The 15,290-nt window shown below is 50.7% G+C and overlaps 1 protein-coding gene across 4 annotated transcripts in view; it reads left to right on the top strand.

Moving 5' to 3' along the window:
* HIVEP3 (HIVEP zinc finger 3) overlaps nucleotides 1-15,290 on the top strand; it is a 497,909-nt gene that overhangs the window by 445,519 nt on the left and 37,100 nt on the right. For all 4 annotated transcript variants that reach the window (XM_057527626.1, XM_057527610.1, XM_057527615.1 and 1 more), the window contains one exon: nucleotides 3,253-3,398. In XM_057527626.1, coding sequence (XP_057383609.1) covers nucleotides 3,253-3,398 — 146 coding nt within the window. The remainder of the gene's footprint in view (nucleotides 1-3,252; nucleotides 3,399-15,290) is intronic.

Here is a 15,290-nt window from a genome sequence, read left to right as displayed (position 1 = left end):
GGCATAAAATGAACTGATCCCTGCAAGTTCAGGAAGATTGACATTTGATAATTCCAGGTTTGCTTCATACCAGTGACACCTCCGTATCCTGACAAGGCCAGCGTAAGGATTTAGGCCATGATGTGCTATGCTGATTTGATATTTGTGGAATAACAATTGGTCTTATTGGTTGAGTAGCCTCACTGTGCCAGGCATTGCTCTGTGCCCATGAATCCAGTTGATGCTCATCTCCACCTGTGAGGTAGCAGTATCATCTTCATTCTGTAGATGAGGGAACTGAGGGTCAGAGGGTGAGAGAGGTCCAGGTCACATGGCAAATATTTGGCAAACCCAGAATTTGAACCCAAACCTGTCTGACTCCAGAGAGTCTATTTTTCTTCTTTCAATTATTTGAGGAAAGAAAACCTTAAAAGTGACTGCAAATTTAGAGATGTTCATTAGTGTGTCTTCAGACCAGATTCTTTGACCAAATAAGTCCCCCTAAATTCCTATTGTAGATAAATGAACAAAACTATGTTTGATAACTTCTCCTATATTTGTATCCTGCTCTTTTATTGAGTGACTTTTGTGCATTGAATTTGTCCTTAGCTCTACTTGATATTCTTCACCAAACTGTTTCCCAAATTTATTCTCTAAATATCCTTGTCAGTCTACAGACATCCTTAACTGAGGTTTCCACTTTCGCCATAAACATCATGACTGATTTTCTCTCCAGTGTCTCTTACTGGCGATGGCTACTCCCAAGATGCTGTTGTAATTATATTCACACTTAGAACTTATAGTGCACTTACTATGTACCAGGTACTGTGCTCAGTGTTACTTTTATCCTCACAACCACCTTGACAGGGTTCTATATCACTATATGATTGATAAAGAGACTAAAGCATAAAGAAGTCAGGTAACTTGCACAAGGCCCCACACACAGTAAATATCCTGGCTTCCAAACTAGATCTCACTCCAAAGTTCTTTTGGATGCTCAGGACTGCTCCTCTGTTTTAATGATTGAACACTGAAAGGTGGTTTAAGAAAAACAAAGAGTTAATTTGGCTTAACTGGGTTTGACAATCATTTGTTTAAAATGCTACTTTCCTAAAATGAGCTGAGCCGTGCACACTTTTTCCTGGAATATTCCATTTGATTCACTGGCATGTTGCCTACCAGAAGCTCACCAGTCTGGTCCGTTAATGTAACTGCATGGCCCACTGATTGATGCCTTTCTATAATTACACCTCTCTCTGGTCTCAGCTTGCGTATCTCCAGTGACTGGGCACTCACCACCTCTTAGTACAACCCAGCCCATCTTGGGACAGTGCTTTAAGAAAGTTCCCTATTATATTGAGCTGACATTTGTCATCCCATAGCTTCCATTCCCTGTTAGTAGCTCTGAAAAGGCCCCTTGGGCTATATCAGCATTTCAAAGCTCTTCCTAACCATCTTTGTGCAGGTCTAGGCCACCCAGTCAAGTTTGAGTTTGGTCACATACATTTTTTTTCAATTTTAAGCCCTGGAGAAACCCAAGCTTATACAAGAGTTCACTTTGCAGCCACATTTCATCCCCCAGGTTTCTCCTTCCTATTTTCTCTTTGGGGATCATTTTGACAACCACATGCACTATTGCAAAGAGATTAAGAGCAAGGGCTTCAGTGCCAAGTTGCCCGAATTTGAATCCCACTATCTCACTTACTAATTGACCTTGGACAAATTACTTAACCTCTCTGAACCTTGGTTTCCTCATCGATAAAATAGAGACAATAATAATACTTGGCTCATAGGACTGTAGAGGTAATTAAATGAGTTAAAATATGCAAAGTGTGTTTAGAACAGTGGCTGGCACATTGGCACTTGATCATCATTATCTGCAGTTATTCACATTATTATCATTAAAAGCTAAAGTGGATCCCTGGTCCACTGCTCAATTCCAACAGTGTTTCCTGGCAGAGTGGCTCCTGCGACCAAAACCAGCCTCCTCTAGCTTGGCCCTGACATCACAGCTGGTTGTGAGACAGAAGTCACTCATCAGCCTGGGGGAGGCCTCTTGGTCCTTCCATGGATGGCCCAGATGGCAGGCTGAGATGGAAGTGAAAACAGCATGCTCTGGAAATCCCTGGGTATTGCATAAAATCACCTGCCTTCTGCCAAAGCAGCAGTCCATAGCCTCACTTGGTTTCCACTCCCCATCTCCAATTCTGAAGAGATTTTTTTTTGGGGGGGGTCACTGAATCATAGAAGTTGACCCTGGAATGAATCTCCAAGATGGTCTAATCCCCTCAGACTCTGAGGCCCAGAGAGGTGAAGTAATTCACCCAAGGGTGGCTCAGCATGCAGTGGCCTATGTGGTGCTAGAACTCAGATTCCCTGATTCCCAACCAGCTACCTTTCTGCTGAGCCCCAGCCCATCCTTGTAGGGGCAGGTGTGGTGACTGGCACAGGGACTTCTGTCCTTAGATTGTCCCAGCACCGGGAGACAAGGTTGCTCCTCCTGCTGGCTATCAACAGTGCAGTTCCTCATGACCTTAATGACAGTGGCATGAAGTAGGATAAGGATCTCACTGCTGGCCCCAGCCCCCAGTCCAGCATCGCTGCTCCCTATTAAAGGGTGCACCCACCCCTGCCACCATCAGAGGATCTAGGGGACGTGTTATCCAGCCAGCTGTCACCACCGAGGCCCATATCTCTTGAAGAGAACAGGTTCCCTGAGATACACGCCCGCCAGGCCCATGCCCATCAGTGGGCGGCACAGCTTCTCTGCGTCCGGCTCTGGGGCGGGGGACTCGGGGGGTGCTATTGATCAGGGCCTTCAGGAGACCTGCGTTCTGCTCCCAGCAATACCCTTAACTTGCTGTGTGACCTTGACTTTCTCATCTATAAAAGAAAATTGGGCTGGTTAATCTCCAAAGGTGGAGCCTTCAATTATGTATTCAGCATTCCTCAAATGACTTCTCTGAGGCTGGTGTGACTGAGGAGACCAAGATGAGGACCTGTCCCCAGAAACCCCTAGACTAGTGTGAAAAAGAGAGCAAACGCAGCTCTCATGGGAAGGCCTGGTCTTCCCCTGAAAAAGACCTGGTCCGAGTCCCAGTTCTGACTTCACCTCTCTGAGGATCCGTTTCCCTCCTTCTGTAACGTGGGGCTAATAGCACCTCTTCACTGGGTAGAGGGAGGATGAAGTGTAGGTGTGCGATGCCATCAGAGGCATCATTCCGTGACCACCCGTTAACCAGCCATGATTTTGTCGTTCCTGCGGTGGGCCAGGTTCGCCTCCCTTCGCTGGTTTCCCCGGAAGGCCAGAAAGAGATAGCTAGAGTGGAGAAGGAAGAGGAGAAGCGAGGGAAGCCGGAGGAGGACGCTCCTGCCTCCAAGAGAGGGGAGCCGGCGAGGATCAAAATCTTCGAAGGAGGGTAAGAATCACCTTTGGTTTGCAATGTCTGCTTCCCATGCAGTAAGAGCTCGCGCCCGCCCGAGGGCTGGGGGTGGTGTCATCTGCGTTCAGAGGTGGTGAGCATCTCAACGGGCAGGGCTGTGCCCACAGGAGCCCTGGGCTTCCGGCCTTCCAGGAGGTACCATCTTTGTGGGACTCGCTGACCGCCTCTGTTAAGGAATGCGGGCTCCTTGGTCGGGGGTGGGGTACGCCAGGTATGTGCTGGGGACTGGAGCTGCCTGGGTCTTCCCCCAGCCTCTCTTTCCTCACATGCTGGCTGGGTTCCTAGACCCCGCATTGGGATTGATAGTGATTCTCCCAGGTCCTGTCCGGACTGCTGTTAACCTTGGTGTATGTTCCCCAAAAGTCACCTCTGTCCTGCCTAAGCAGCCACCGTGGCAGGCCTGGTGTCCCACAGGGGGGACTCGGGCTCTGCTGACAAGGCTGTTTACAGGGCTGATAGCGCACTGCACATACCAGCTGTGTACACCGGTCTCTGTTCTGACTGGCCGGAGTCCAGGACTCATTGGTTGGTACATATTTAGAATAATACTCCTGGTTTTTCACCGTCGGTGCTTTGTCTTTGTAAACCTAATGAGAGAAACATCTCAGAACTCTCAACTGTGGGGCTCCCTGGGTTCCAGCAGGCTGCCTGGTTTCAGACCTGCTTTGTGGAAGTGTTGTGCAAGCTGTGTTCTTTGTGACCACGTGTGTGCTTCTTGGGACGTGGGTGTCTGTACGCAGGTCCCATGGTGTCTGTCTCAGGGTCCTGTGTCTGTGTCCCCAGTGTGATCAATGCAGCCCTCGTCCTACCCAGTCCTGAGGGATAACAGCACGGAGGAAAACCTACCTCCCAAGGAGGATGGTCCCCATGAGCCCCAGCCAACACGGAATGTTATGGGACCTACGATTCTCCAGCACCTGCAGGTGCCTAACTCACAAGGTCAAAGTGGGAGGTGCTGGATTCCTCTGTAGCGCTGGGAGAGCAGACACTACCCAGCTCCCCAAGGCCACCAGTGGGCATCCTCCAGTGGCACTGACCAGCAGGGGCTCTCAGGAGAAGGAGTGTCCAGAAACTGAACTTGGGGGGTTGGCTTGTCATAGTGACAGGGAGGGGATCAGGGAGGGCAAACATCCTGCAGTGGCAGGGACACGTCCCCCAGGGGGGAGAAATATCCTTTTCAGAGTTCCAGTAACTGCTCCACTGAGAAACACTAGACCAGAGGTTTTTCGAAATATTTGCCCTCCTTCCATCTGGGAACTGACGGGTATCCGCTTCTGCTACTTGGTTAGAGCGCCCCCGTGTGTCTCTGTGTTCTCACATCATTGGGGTCCTCCAAAGGCCACATAAGACTTCATCCTGGGATTGGTGCATCGGTCACAGCCTTCTCCCAGCAGTTTCAAGGACCATCTGTGGGGCCCTAGGGGGAGGCTGAGTGTTAGCGGCCATGAAGGAGGGGGTTTGCTTCTGCCCTGAGAGGCAACTGTCCCCAGACTGGAGATCTGGTTCCAGGCTGCTCCCTGCTGCCCTCATTCCCCCCCGGGAAGCCTGAGTCCCGAAAAGGGCAGTTGGCAGGAGCCTCTCCCCACCCCAGTTAGTTCACAGCTTCAGCCACCGGAGTCTCTGCCACACGGTCTACCTTCAGCTGAAAGGTGAAGGCCACACCTGAGTCCCCTTCTCCTCTTCCTACAGCCTAGGCAGGGGTCCTCACTGTAACCTACCCCCACCGTCCCACCCAGGTCATCATTGAATCCTACCTGCTCTGTTCAGACTCTCCCTCTCTTCCCAGGTCCAGCATCCCTGCCCCCGAGCAGCTCTCCCACTTACCTGTTCCACTCAGACAATCCCCTCACCTCTCCAGCTCTGCTTCCCATCTGTAAAAGGCAATAATTACATACTTTGTGGATGGTCAGGGGATCCTGTTGCCGCCCCGTGTAAAGGCTGCAGTTCATGGTGCTGACAAATGGGCATCGGAGCATTTTTTCACCACTGTGTCCATCGCTTTTATCCCCTCCAGGATAATCTCACTCTGTCTGTCAGCTGCGAAGAATGTCATCCTCACTCTCTCTACTTGTCACATCTAATTTGAGCGCTTTGGTGGGGGGGTTATGTAATGCCGCCGGTCAGGTCATCTTCTCCTGCAGCCCCGCTGTCCCATCTGGGCCCCCGCTGTACCTCCCACCCTCCCTTCTGGAGACCCCTCAACATTTACAGCTCTCTTGGGGCTAGTGGCACCCCCAGGAGCGTTTGCAAATGTGGGCCTGAGAGTTTGGGTTGTCACAGAATTGGGGGCACCTCTGGCATTTCATGGACAGGGCTGGGTATGTGTCCATCCTATCACCAACCACAGAACCACTTGTCCCACCCAAAATGCCAAGGGTGCCCCCCACCCAGAAACACTGAATAGACCCTTCAGGCACACCCACCTGAGGTCACCAGGGCTTTGCCTTTGGCCCATTTCTTCCTTCCTTCCTTCCTCCCTCCCTCCCTCCCCTCCCCTCCCCCCTCCCTTTTTTTCTTTCTTTCTTTTGTGTTTTTTTTTTAACACAGCAAGTATTTGTACTTCACTCCAATACCTGTTTGACAAGGGTCTGCAATGGGGTTCTGTTCCTGGGAGTCACTCAGAGATCCAGGCCAGCCAAGGCCAAGAGGGTAAGATGGGACAGTGGTGCCTTGTGCACTGACTCTTCAGGCTTCCACCCAGAAGCTTCTGCTCCCATCTCATCTGCCAGAGCAAACCGCAGGCCTCACCCAGCTCCCTGAGCATGGGGAAGCACAGCCCTGCCATGCACAGGGGAGGACCAGGGCTCTTTGGGAGACAGCACTGACTACTCCAGAGGATTTACCATACATCTGCAACTTGTTGTTTCTACTCAGTGATGTTCTGAGATGTAGTCAGGTTGATCCATGTAGATGTAATTCATGGCCGTGAGTCAAGAGACCAGACAGCAAGAGTAGATGCTGGATGAGTCCAACAGGCAGGAGTCTTCTCATCACTAGTCTCCTTACTATTCTTCTTGACATCCAACCCAGCAGTTGATCAATCACTCAATCCATCCAGGAGGAGCTATTTATTCAGTGCCTTATGGGTGCTCTGTGCCAGAAGATGCCCAGAGCCAAGGGGGTAAACTGTGGTTCTCCTCTCAAGGAGCTTGGTTCAGGTGCAGCACAAGGCCCGGTGCTGAGGTGTGGACCCCCAATATTGAGATGCTCACAGCAGGCAAGGACTCCCGAGGCTGGAGTAGCCAGAGATGGCTTCCTGGAGGGGGAGGGCTAGGCCTGGAGGGTGCATGAGACTGGGACAGGCAGAGAGGAATGGTGGGTCGGTCGGCAGTCTGGGTATAATGGTGACTCACGCACCTGGTCAGTCGGACTGGTTTCTTCTGGCCTTGAGTGGTCTCCCTGGTCGCCGTCATCCACCTCCTTGGCTTCAAACCTCACTGTGCCAAGGACACTAAATGTGAGTCTCCAGCTAGGACGTCACTCCTGAACTATAGACCATTGCTTCTGATGCCTCACAGGCACCTCTGCCTGGGAGACTAGGGCACCTCGAACTCAGCATGCGTTGGGCCAAGCCCTCCAATTGCCACCAACGACATCTCCTTCCACATCCGGAGCCCAGATGATGCGCCCAGCCCTTCACACTCAAAACCTTAGTGTCATCTTGGACACCTTCTTCTCCCCCAACCCTCCCCCTTCCAATTAGTCCCCAAAGTCTGGTGTCCACACCAAGTGGTCCATGACTCAGAGGTGGTCTCTCTGCACTCCCTGTACCACGGCTCTTACCCCCCTCTCTCCAGGCCCCCATGTTCGTGCTATTGGGTGTCTTTGATCATGGTTCTGCCTGTGTCACACCTCTGCTCCAGAGCCTTCTGTGGCCGCCTTACCTGCCGGATCCAGTTGAAACTCAGGCTGGTCTTCCTGACCCCACAGTCTCACTCACCCCTGTTGTGCTTCACCTTCTGTGCCTGCTGGGCTCTGCCCATTGCCAAATCCTAACCACCTCCAAAGGGCGGTACTCAGCCCTCTCCTCTAACTAACCTCTCAGATACCTCCATACTCCCTAGTTCTCTGCGTTACTTCTGGAATAACAGTGGTACTGAAATCCATTCCTGTCTCCCCTGCAAGTTCTCTCTTGGCTTGGGTCCCAGGGCCATGCTTTGTCCACGCTATACATGCGTTCCTATTTACCGCATTGATTTCCGGCACCCAGCCCCCGCCCTGCATTCCCCGTCCCTTCCACACCCGAACGCAGTCTGCATCTTCCAGGCAGCCTCCGGGAGTGTCCATCAAGAGCGTGTTGACTTTCTCACCCAGCATCCCTGCATTTGCCTCGGTTGTTTTAGAAGGGCTCCTTTGTTACGAGAATGTTGATTTTACACCTACAAAGTTATACGGTTCATTGAGGGTAATGCCTGTGTTGTCCTAACTCAAGTTCACTTGTTGCAAGGAAAGCTGAGAGCTCAGCCCAAAGGGCTGGTGTGGAAGAGGAGGCTAGAATTGATAGGAGCTACCTGGATGCCATAAGTGATCATCCAGGCCCAGCTGGGGGTGGGGGGGCGGTGGAGAGGGGTCGGTGCTTAGGCCTGAAGGGAATGATGAGATCAGAGGGTAAAACCATGGAGGCCAGGCCCAGCTGGGGTGGGGAGTCCTCAGAAAGGTGGCCATTGTCAAGGGGCAAGGGGTGGGCTGGGTTTAGAGGGGCAGCCCAGCCTCAACTTGGAACTGGAATACAGGGCAGGGGACAGAAGCCCAGCTGTGGGCTGGGCCAGTGAGTGTGGGTATGGTGACTCACAGGCATGGGGCTGTCCGGGGCTGCCTCCCAAGCCCTTCAGGCCTTCAGTAGAAGGCATCCACGCCAGACCCTGCCACCGCCAATGGCAGGACTCAGCCATTGAGGGAGGACCGTCTGTGCTCCTGTCCAAGGGTACTGACCCCCATCTCTTCCCAGCTCTCCAGTACCGCCCAATACATCCCTCCAGCCACTGCCTCTCTCCTAGCCCGTTCAATTCAGCACATCCAAACTTAAAGTTTCCCACCTTAAAAACATTCCTTTTACTAAAGGGCTTATTCGCCCGATTTTTCTGTTTTCCTCAAAAGGAAAACTCCGGAAAGCGATGACTATACTTGCTCACGTCTCATCTTTCCTCCCATCCTCTCTCAGACTCATGCCAGTGGGGCGCTGGTCTCATCACACCTCAAAAGCTGTGCTTATCAAGGTCAACAGTGACCTCCAACGCTGAAGAATTCCGTGGTCAGTTCTCATTTCTCTTCTTTCCTGACCTGCTGGCAGCATTTGACACAGGTGACCCCTCCACCCTCCTTGAAACACTTTGTCCCCTGGTTTCCAGGCGGCCATCTTTCTTGACCCTCCTCTTCTTTGCCAGCAGCACTTTCTCGTCATCTTTGATGATTTCCCACCATCTCCTGATCTCTAAACATTAGGGCCCCCAGGGCTCAGCCCCTGGGCTTCCCCTTTTCTCTGTGTAAACTCACTCCCAAGGTGGCTCTGTGTACCATCTATAGGCTGATGACTCCCAGACTCGCATTTTCCGCCGGACTTCTCCCCGGACCTCCGTGTCAGGTCTCAGCCATCTGTGTGATGGTCACCTGGGCGTCCAATGAACTCATCCTTAGAACACAGCACAGCAGATGCTGAAGAACCACTGTGACTCCTGGGGCTCTTGGTATATTTGTTAAAGAAATTATTTTGAAAGTTTGCTTAATTTGGTACAGTTTCACTTGAAGGAGTTATATTTTTAACAGGTGTGCTTTTCTATCTCATGTATTTTCATTTCTAATAGCTGAATTCATTTTTACTGAGGTCTGAGAGTTTATGCAGTATATCCACATGTGGTTTATTGTGTACCTATATTTTTAAAAGCAAGCACGTGTGCGCACGCATATGTGTGTGTGTGTTTATGAAATAGTAGCTTGGAGAGAATAGTTTTAATTTTTAAAAATTTAAAGTTTGTTTGCTAATAATTTTTCACAAACCCATTTCTTCTTGGACTTTGAAACCTAAAAGTGCAGCATATTTTCTATCCTAAATTTCTAAATTTCTACTCTGTGTAGCCCCATCTTACTGTGAACTCCAGATTAAGGATGTTGTTGAATTATGCCTTTGGGAATATTTGTTACCTCTGTATATTTATTGGGGACCAAATTGATTAAACTATGAATTAAATACATAATAATAAGTTGGAGGTTTTTGGATAGGTGTAAAGAATAAACTCCGCAGGTAAACCACTCTAAAAATCCAAACTGGAACAAAAAAAGCTTGCTACCGATGTGTTCATAACGTAAAGGTTGTGAAATGTAAACATAGGCAGAGAAACTGTGTGCATTTGCTCATTCGCTGAATGTCTTTTTGAAAGTTTTTTGAGTGGCCAAAGAAGAAGAGATATACTTTGAAAGAAGGAAGCAAAATCACTTGTTCAAACTCTGCACAGGCAACTTCATTTTTCCTGTCTTCAGGCCCCAAACGGCTCTGTCTCACCTCCATTAACAAATCCTGTCAACTCACCCTGTGAAACCATATCCAGAATCTGCCCATTTTTCCCACCTCCTGGGTCAAACCACTGCCAAGATTCATCTGGTTTGTCACAGTGTCCTGCTGTAATCTCCTGCTTCCACCCTTACCCACTACAGTGTATTCTTAACCCGGCAACCAGAATGATCCTGTTTAACATCAGCAGACCCTGTCACTCCCGCTCTGCACCCTCCACAACCCACAAGTGGCCTGCGTGTGCTGGCCCCGGGTCCTCCCTGACCTCTGCCTACCCCTCTACCCTTTGCTTCCTGTGCTCCAGCCGAGGATCTCTTTGTCAGACATGCTTCTGCCTCAGGGCCTTTGCACTTGCTGTGCCCGCTGCCTTGAACACTTTTTTTTAAAATAAATTTATTTATTTTATTTATTTATTTTTGGCTGCGTTGGGTCTTCGTTGCTGCACACGGGCTTTCTCTAGTTGGGGCTAGCGGGGGCTACTCTTCACCGCAGTGTGCGGGCTTCTCATTGTGGTGGCTTCTCTTGTTGTGGAGCACGGCCTCTAGGCACGTGGGCTTCAGTAGTTGTGGCACGTGGGCTCAGTAGTTGTGGCTCGTGGGTTCTAGAGTGCAGGCTCAGTAGCTGTGGCATACAGGCTTAGTGGCTCCGTGGCATGTGGGATCCTCCCGGACCAGGGCTCGAACCTGTGTCCCCTGCACTGGCAGGCAGATTCTTAACCACTGCGCCACCAGGGAAGCCTCTGCCTTGAACACTTTTTCCAGGGTCCCGCAGCTCCCTCACTTCCTTCAGTCACACTTTGGTGAAGCCTTCCCAGGCCACCCTCCCACATGTACCCTCCTCTAGCATTTCTTATCCCCCTTCCCTTCCCTGCTTTATTTTTCCCCAGAAAGTCACTAGTTTGTTTCTGTTTCCTCCACCAGAATGTACACCCTGTGAGAGGACAGGAATTGTGCTTTATTCATTGCTGTATCCCCAGTGCTGAAAATGGTGCCTAGCAGTGCTAGAGAATGTTTATTAAATGAAGGAATCTCCCTTTACCTGAGACCTCAGGTGAGGGGCCGGATCCCTGAACTCAGCAGCTCTCAGAATCCGTGACAGGGTGGACGCTCTGGGTCTCAGGAAGGAGCAAGGACACAGAATCAGAGCCGAACCAGGCCGGACAGGACCAACCCACCAACCTGGAGTCAGGCTTGGTCTGGGAAGGTGAAGTCCGGTGGCCTCGGCTATGGGGCAAGCACCTGGGGCTGGGAGCCAAGGTCGTTTGCTTGCTGACCTGCCTTGCAAGTGTTACAGGTAAAAATGAAACATGATTCCAAAAGGGACCAGCTCATGGGCTGCCAGCTCCTAGGCCAGTGCCTGCTCTGAGCTGATCCCTTGTGTCTCGGGGGCCGGAGAGAAGTGGTCTTGGGCACCCAACTCTGGATAGAGGCTGCTGTCCTTCCTGGGTGAGTCCAGGCTGCCAGGGCCCTGTCTTCTTCCTGATCCAGTGCCTTGGTTTCTCTTTAATTCTCAGACTTCTCCCTGGAAGTGTAGACATGCAGCTCTGAGTGTGGCCCCAGTGGGCCGGGAGTGAATTGTCCAACCTCCATCACATGCGCCCACACTGGTTTTGTTCTCTTTCTGTTGCCCCCAAATCCTGTTGTTTCATCTCTCCTAGGGAATGTGACCTGAGCTTTGAGAAGGGGGTGGGGGTAGGGGAGGGTGGGATATTGCAGAGTCCAGGTGCGACATCCAGTGGCTCAGACCAGGGAGACCACGTTGGAGATGGGGGTGGAGCTAGAGGACTTCTGGTTAATTGAATATGAAGGGTGAGGACGAGAAGCTTGGAATGAAGAATGACTGCCATGTTCCTGGCTCGAGTAACAGCTGGATGGATGGTGCTGCCATTTACCGAGATGGGCAGGGATGGGGAAGAGAGCAAGAAAGGGGCTCGGGGAAGGGGAGATCAAAGCTTGGTGGACATGTTCACTTTGAGATGCCAGTCAGACATCCAAGTGTTCAGGAAGGCGTGTGGCAATTGGATATGTGAGCCTGGCCTTCAGAGGACAGGAAATACACATTTGGGACATGCGTTTGTCAATGCGTAGATGCTGTTTAGGAGGATGGGACTGGATGGGGTCACCTGGGGAGAGGGGAGGAGAAAAAAGAATAGGGCATCCAGGACTGAGCCGGAATATGCCAGCAGTCAGAGGGCAGGTAGAGATGAAGCTGCAAGAGTCTGAGAAGGAGAAGCCAGAGGAGTGGCGGAGACCTGGCAGAGTGAGAAGTCATGGAAGCCAAGGGCAGAGGGAGTTCAAGGTCATCTGTGCTGAGGGCCGCTTGGAGGCCCAGGGCAGGGAGGCCAGGCAAGTGTCCACGGGATGTGGCCTCATGTGGGTCACTGATGGGACCTTGATGGGCGCTGTTTTGGGAGACGGAGACCTGAAGGCAGCACGTGTAAGTAAACCTGTCCCAAGAGGCTGGCTATGGAGGGAAGGAGGAAAAAACGAGGGGGTGAGGGGTGGGACCTGGGTGAGTGTGTATGAGGCTGAGCAGGTGGGTGTTTACACAGAGAGATCTTCAGTGTGCTTGTGCTGCTGGGGGTGTGGAGGTGGTAGGCGCAGATGACAGTGCCGGGAGAGAAGGGGCCGAGTGCAGGGCGGGGTTCTAGAAGAGGTGCAAGAGGTGGGGCTGAGCTGATGAGAAGGGGGTGCTTCTCCTAGAGTAACAGGAGGAAAGACAGATGCGGGTGCGCTGCAGGCAGACTGATGGTTTCGGGGGGGAGTGGGGAGGGTTCTCTCAGCCCCCATCCAGACCTCTTCTCACTGTTCCTGGACAGCTACATTCCCAGCAGTAGATTCGTGAATGGCTGTTTTGAAAACAAAAGCAGGAAATGTCTGTTCCTAGGAAACCACTTAGATTCTTGGAAAAGTTATTCCTTTGTAAAGATTATCCTCCAAATAAATATCTCAGAGGTTAAATTGTCTAGTTAGATTGACTCTTTGTACTGGCCTAGCATCTTTCTCCTGAGCACTCAAAAGGCTTCCCAGGGAACACTGGCTCCAGGCATTAGAGAAAGCTGATTATGTCACTATGAAACCTAAGTCACCGACAGTGGGAAAAAAAAAAAAATGAAAAAGAAAAGACATATTGATCACGGGGCAGACTGAGTGTCTGAGTATGCTGGGGCCAGAGTCCCCAGAGCCCTGAGGATGGTCAGGGAAGACCTAAATGCATCCTATTAAAATTTAAAGGAGAATCCATTTCTCAAGCAGACACTGCCTCTGGTTGCTGTAGGGGGTCTAAGGCAGCAAGGGGCTCAGCCTGAGGGTTTGGGGGTGCGGGAAGTGGAGTCCTCATGCCAGCAGGTGGTGACCCCTGGCGGCTACAGCGAGGACCAGGCATCCCCTGGGCCTGGACAGCATCTGCCTGAGTCCCAGCCTCCTTCCTGTCCTGGGGAATCAGCCTGGGCGCCCAGGAGGAAGCTGGCTTCTCCCCTTCTCTTCTGTAGGCGAAGCAGCCTCTTAGCCAACAGTAGCACGTACTCTCTATCTCTCTTTCAGTTTTTATTTTTATCAAAATTGCACAGAGTTGAAAAAGCCAAATACTTTTACAAATTTCGTTATGGAAAACAGCAGCACCCTTCTTTCCCCCACATTTTCTGCCCGGCCCCCCACCCCCAGAAGCAATAACTTTCATCTCTTTTAGCTGATTTTCTTGGTTGACCTCCGTATCTCTAAATAATGTGCCTGGGTTGCTACTACCAGGCGCTTCAGCTTAGGTATTAGCTAGTGACTCAAGAGCCTTTCCTGGTGCACATATGCCCCCTCATCCCCCATCCTCTCATTAGACTGTACCATTTATGCTTCACAGCTATGTCACGTAATGAACTGTAGTTACTTTGGCTTTCCTATACGGCTTTTATTTTCTCTAGGAATAAAAATTGTGTATGTGTTAACTTCATTAGTTTTCTATATATGTATTGCTAATTCAACCCCCCAATTCTCACCTCACCAACTCTCCCCTGCAGATGTTCAGATGCAGCAGGTCCTCTGTAAACTCATCTTGCTGACACAGTCCCTCCCTGAGGGGTCCAGCTGGCTCCTGGCCACACAGGGCTGCTCCCTTTGCCTGGGGCACAGCTGCCATTCCAGGGCTGCCTTCACTCTCGCCCTGGAGATTCTCTTACCTATGTTGGATCTCCTCATCGACTTACGTCTTCCTTTTCCCCGGTTTACTTCCTCATTGTCACAGAGACCATCCTTCAGCATGGTCTTCTTGAGAAATGGCCCATGAGAGGTGAGCTTTTTGATGCGTCACATGACTGAGAATACTGGAATATTCAATTCCTCAGTTGATTGAAGTGTCAAATTCCGGGTTGAAAGAGTTTTGAGAGCATTGCTCCCTTGTCCTCAAGCTTCCAGGTTGCTCTCAAGAGTTCCCGATCCATTCTGATTTCTGTTCCATCCTCTGCAACTGTCTAAGGCTCTTCTCTTCCTCCTTAGAGCAGTGACATTTCACAGGCATGAATCTTGGTGTGGGGTACTTTTCATCACTCAGCGACTCTTTTAATCTGGCAAGTCAGGAACTTGTGCTTTAGAAAATCTTCTTGAATGGTTTCCTTGATGATTTCCTCTTCTCCATTTTTCTCCTCTCTTTGGAGCTCCTGTTATTTAGGTGTTGGACCTCCTGGCTTTTTTTTTTTTTTTTTGGCTGCATTGGGTCTTCGTTGCTGTGCGCGGGCTTTCTCTAGTTGAGGCGAGCGGGGGTACTCTTTGTTGCGGTGGGACTTCCTGGCTTGTTCGTCTAATTTTCACACCTCTCTGTCAGAATCCCCACCTCTTCGTATTTTTGCTCTACTTTCTGGGTACTTCTCTCCATTTTGTCTTCCAGCCACTCATGTTTTCATTTTTCAAGAGTGCTTTCTTTTCTCTGAACATTCCTTGTAATAATATCCTATTCGTATTTGGTTGATTTCAGTATCTTCTCTCTCAGAGGCTATTAACTTTAGTTGGCTTTGTTTTGTTTTTAGTGTTCTTTTCCACTTGGTTTCTGTTTCCCTCAGGTTCCCTTCATCCTTGTGTTTGTTTAGTCTCTTCTCTCAGGTGTCTGATAACCTCTGCTGTCTTCCCATGTTAAGAGTGGGAGGCTCAGAGACAGCTGGGCGCCTGGGTGTGAGAGCGAGGCTTCCCCGTGACTGCCCATCTGGGCTGTTCCACTGGGGAGGCTGCAGTGGCAGAGTCTTAGGTCGTTCTTCTTGGGCGAAGACTCCAGTTTCACGCCTGAAGATGGCAGGGTTCATTTCCCATAGCCTGGGAGCCACAGAAAGGAAAAAGGTGGGAGGGGAAAGGGAGAGGAGTCTCAGCCTCCAGTGATGCATTCAC

This window comes from Balaenoptera acutorostrata, chromosome 1 (assembly GCF_949987535.1).
Source record: "Balaenoptera acutorostrata chromosome 1, mBalAcu1.1, whole genome shotgun sequence".
NCBI lineage: Eukaryota > Metazoa > Chordata > Mammalia > Artiodactyla > Balaenopteridae > Balaenoptera > Balaenoptera acutorostrata.
The sequence above is the reverse complement of the archived record's forward strand: the minus strand, read 5'-3'. Positions and strand labels throughout refer to the sequence as shown.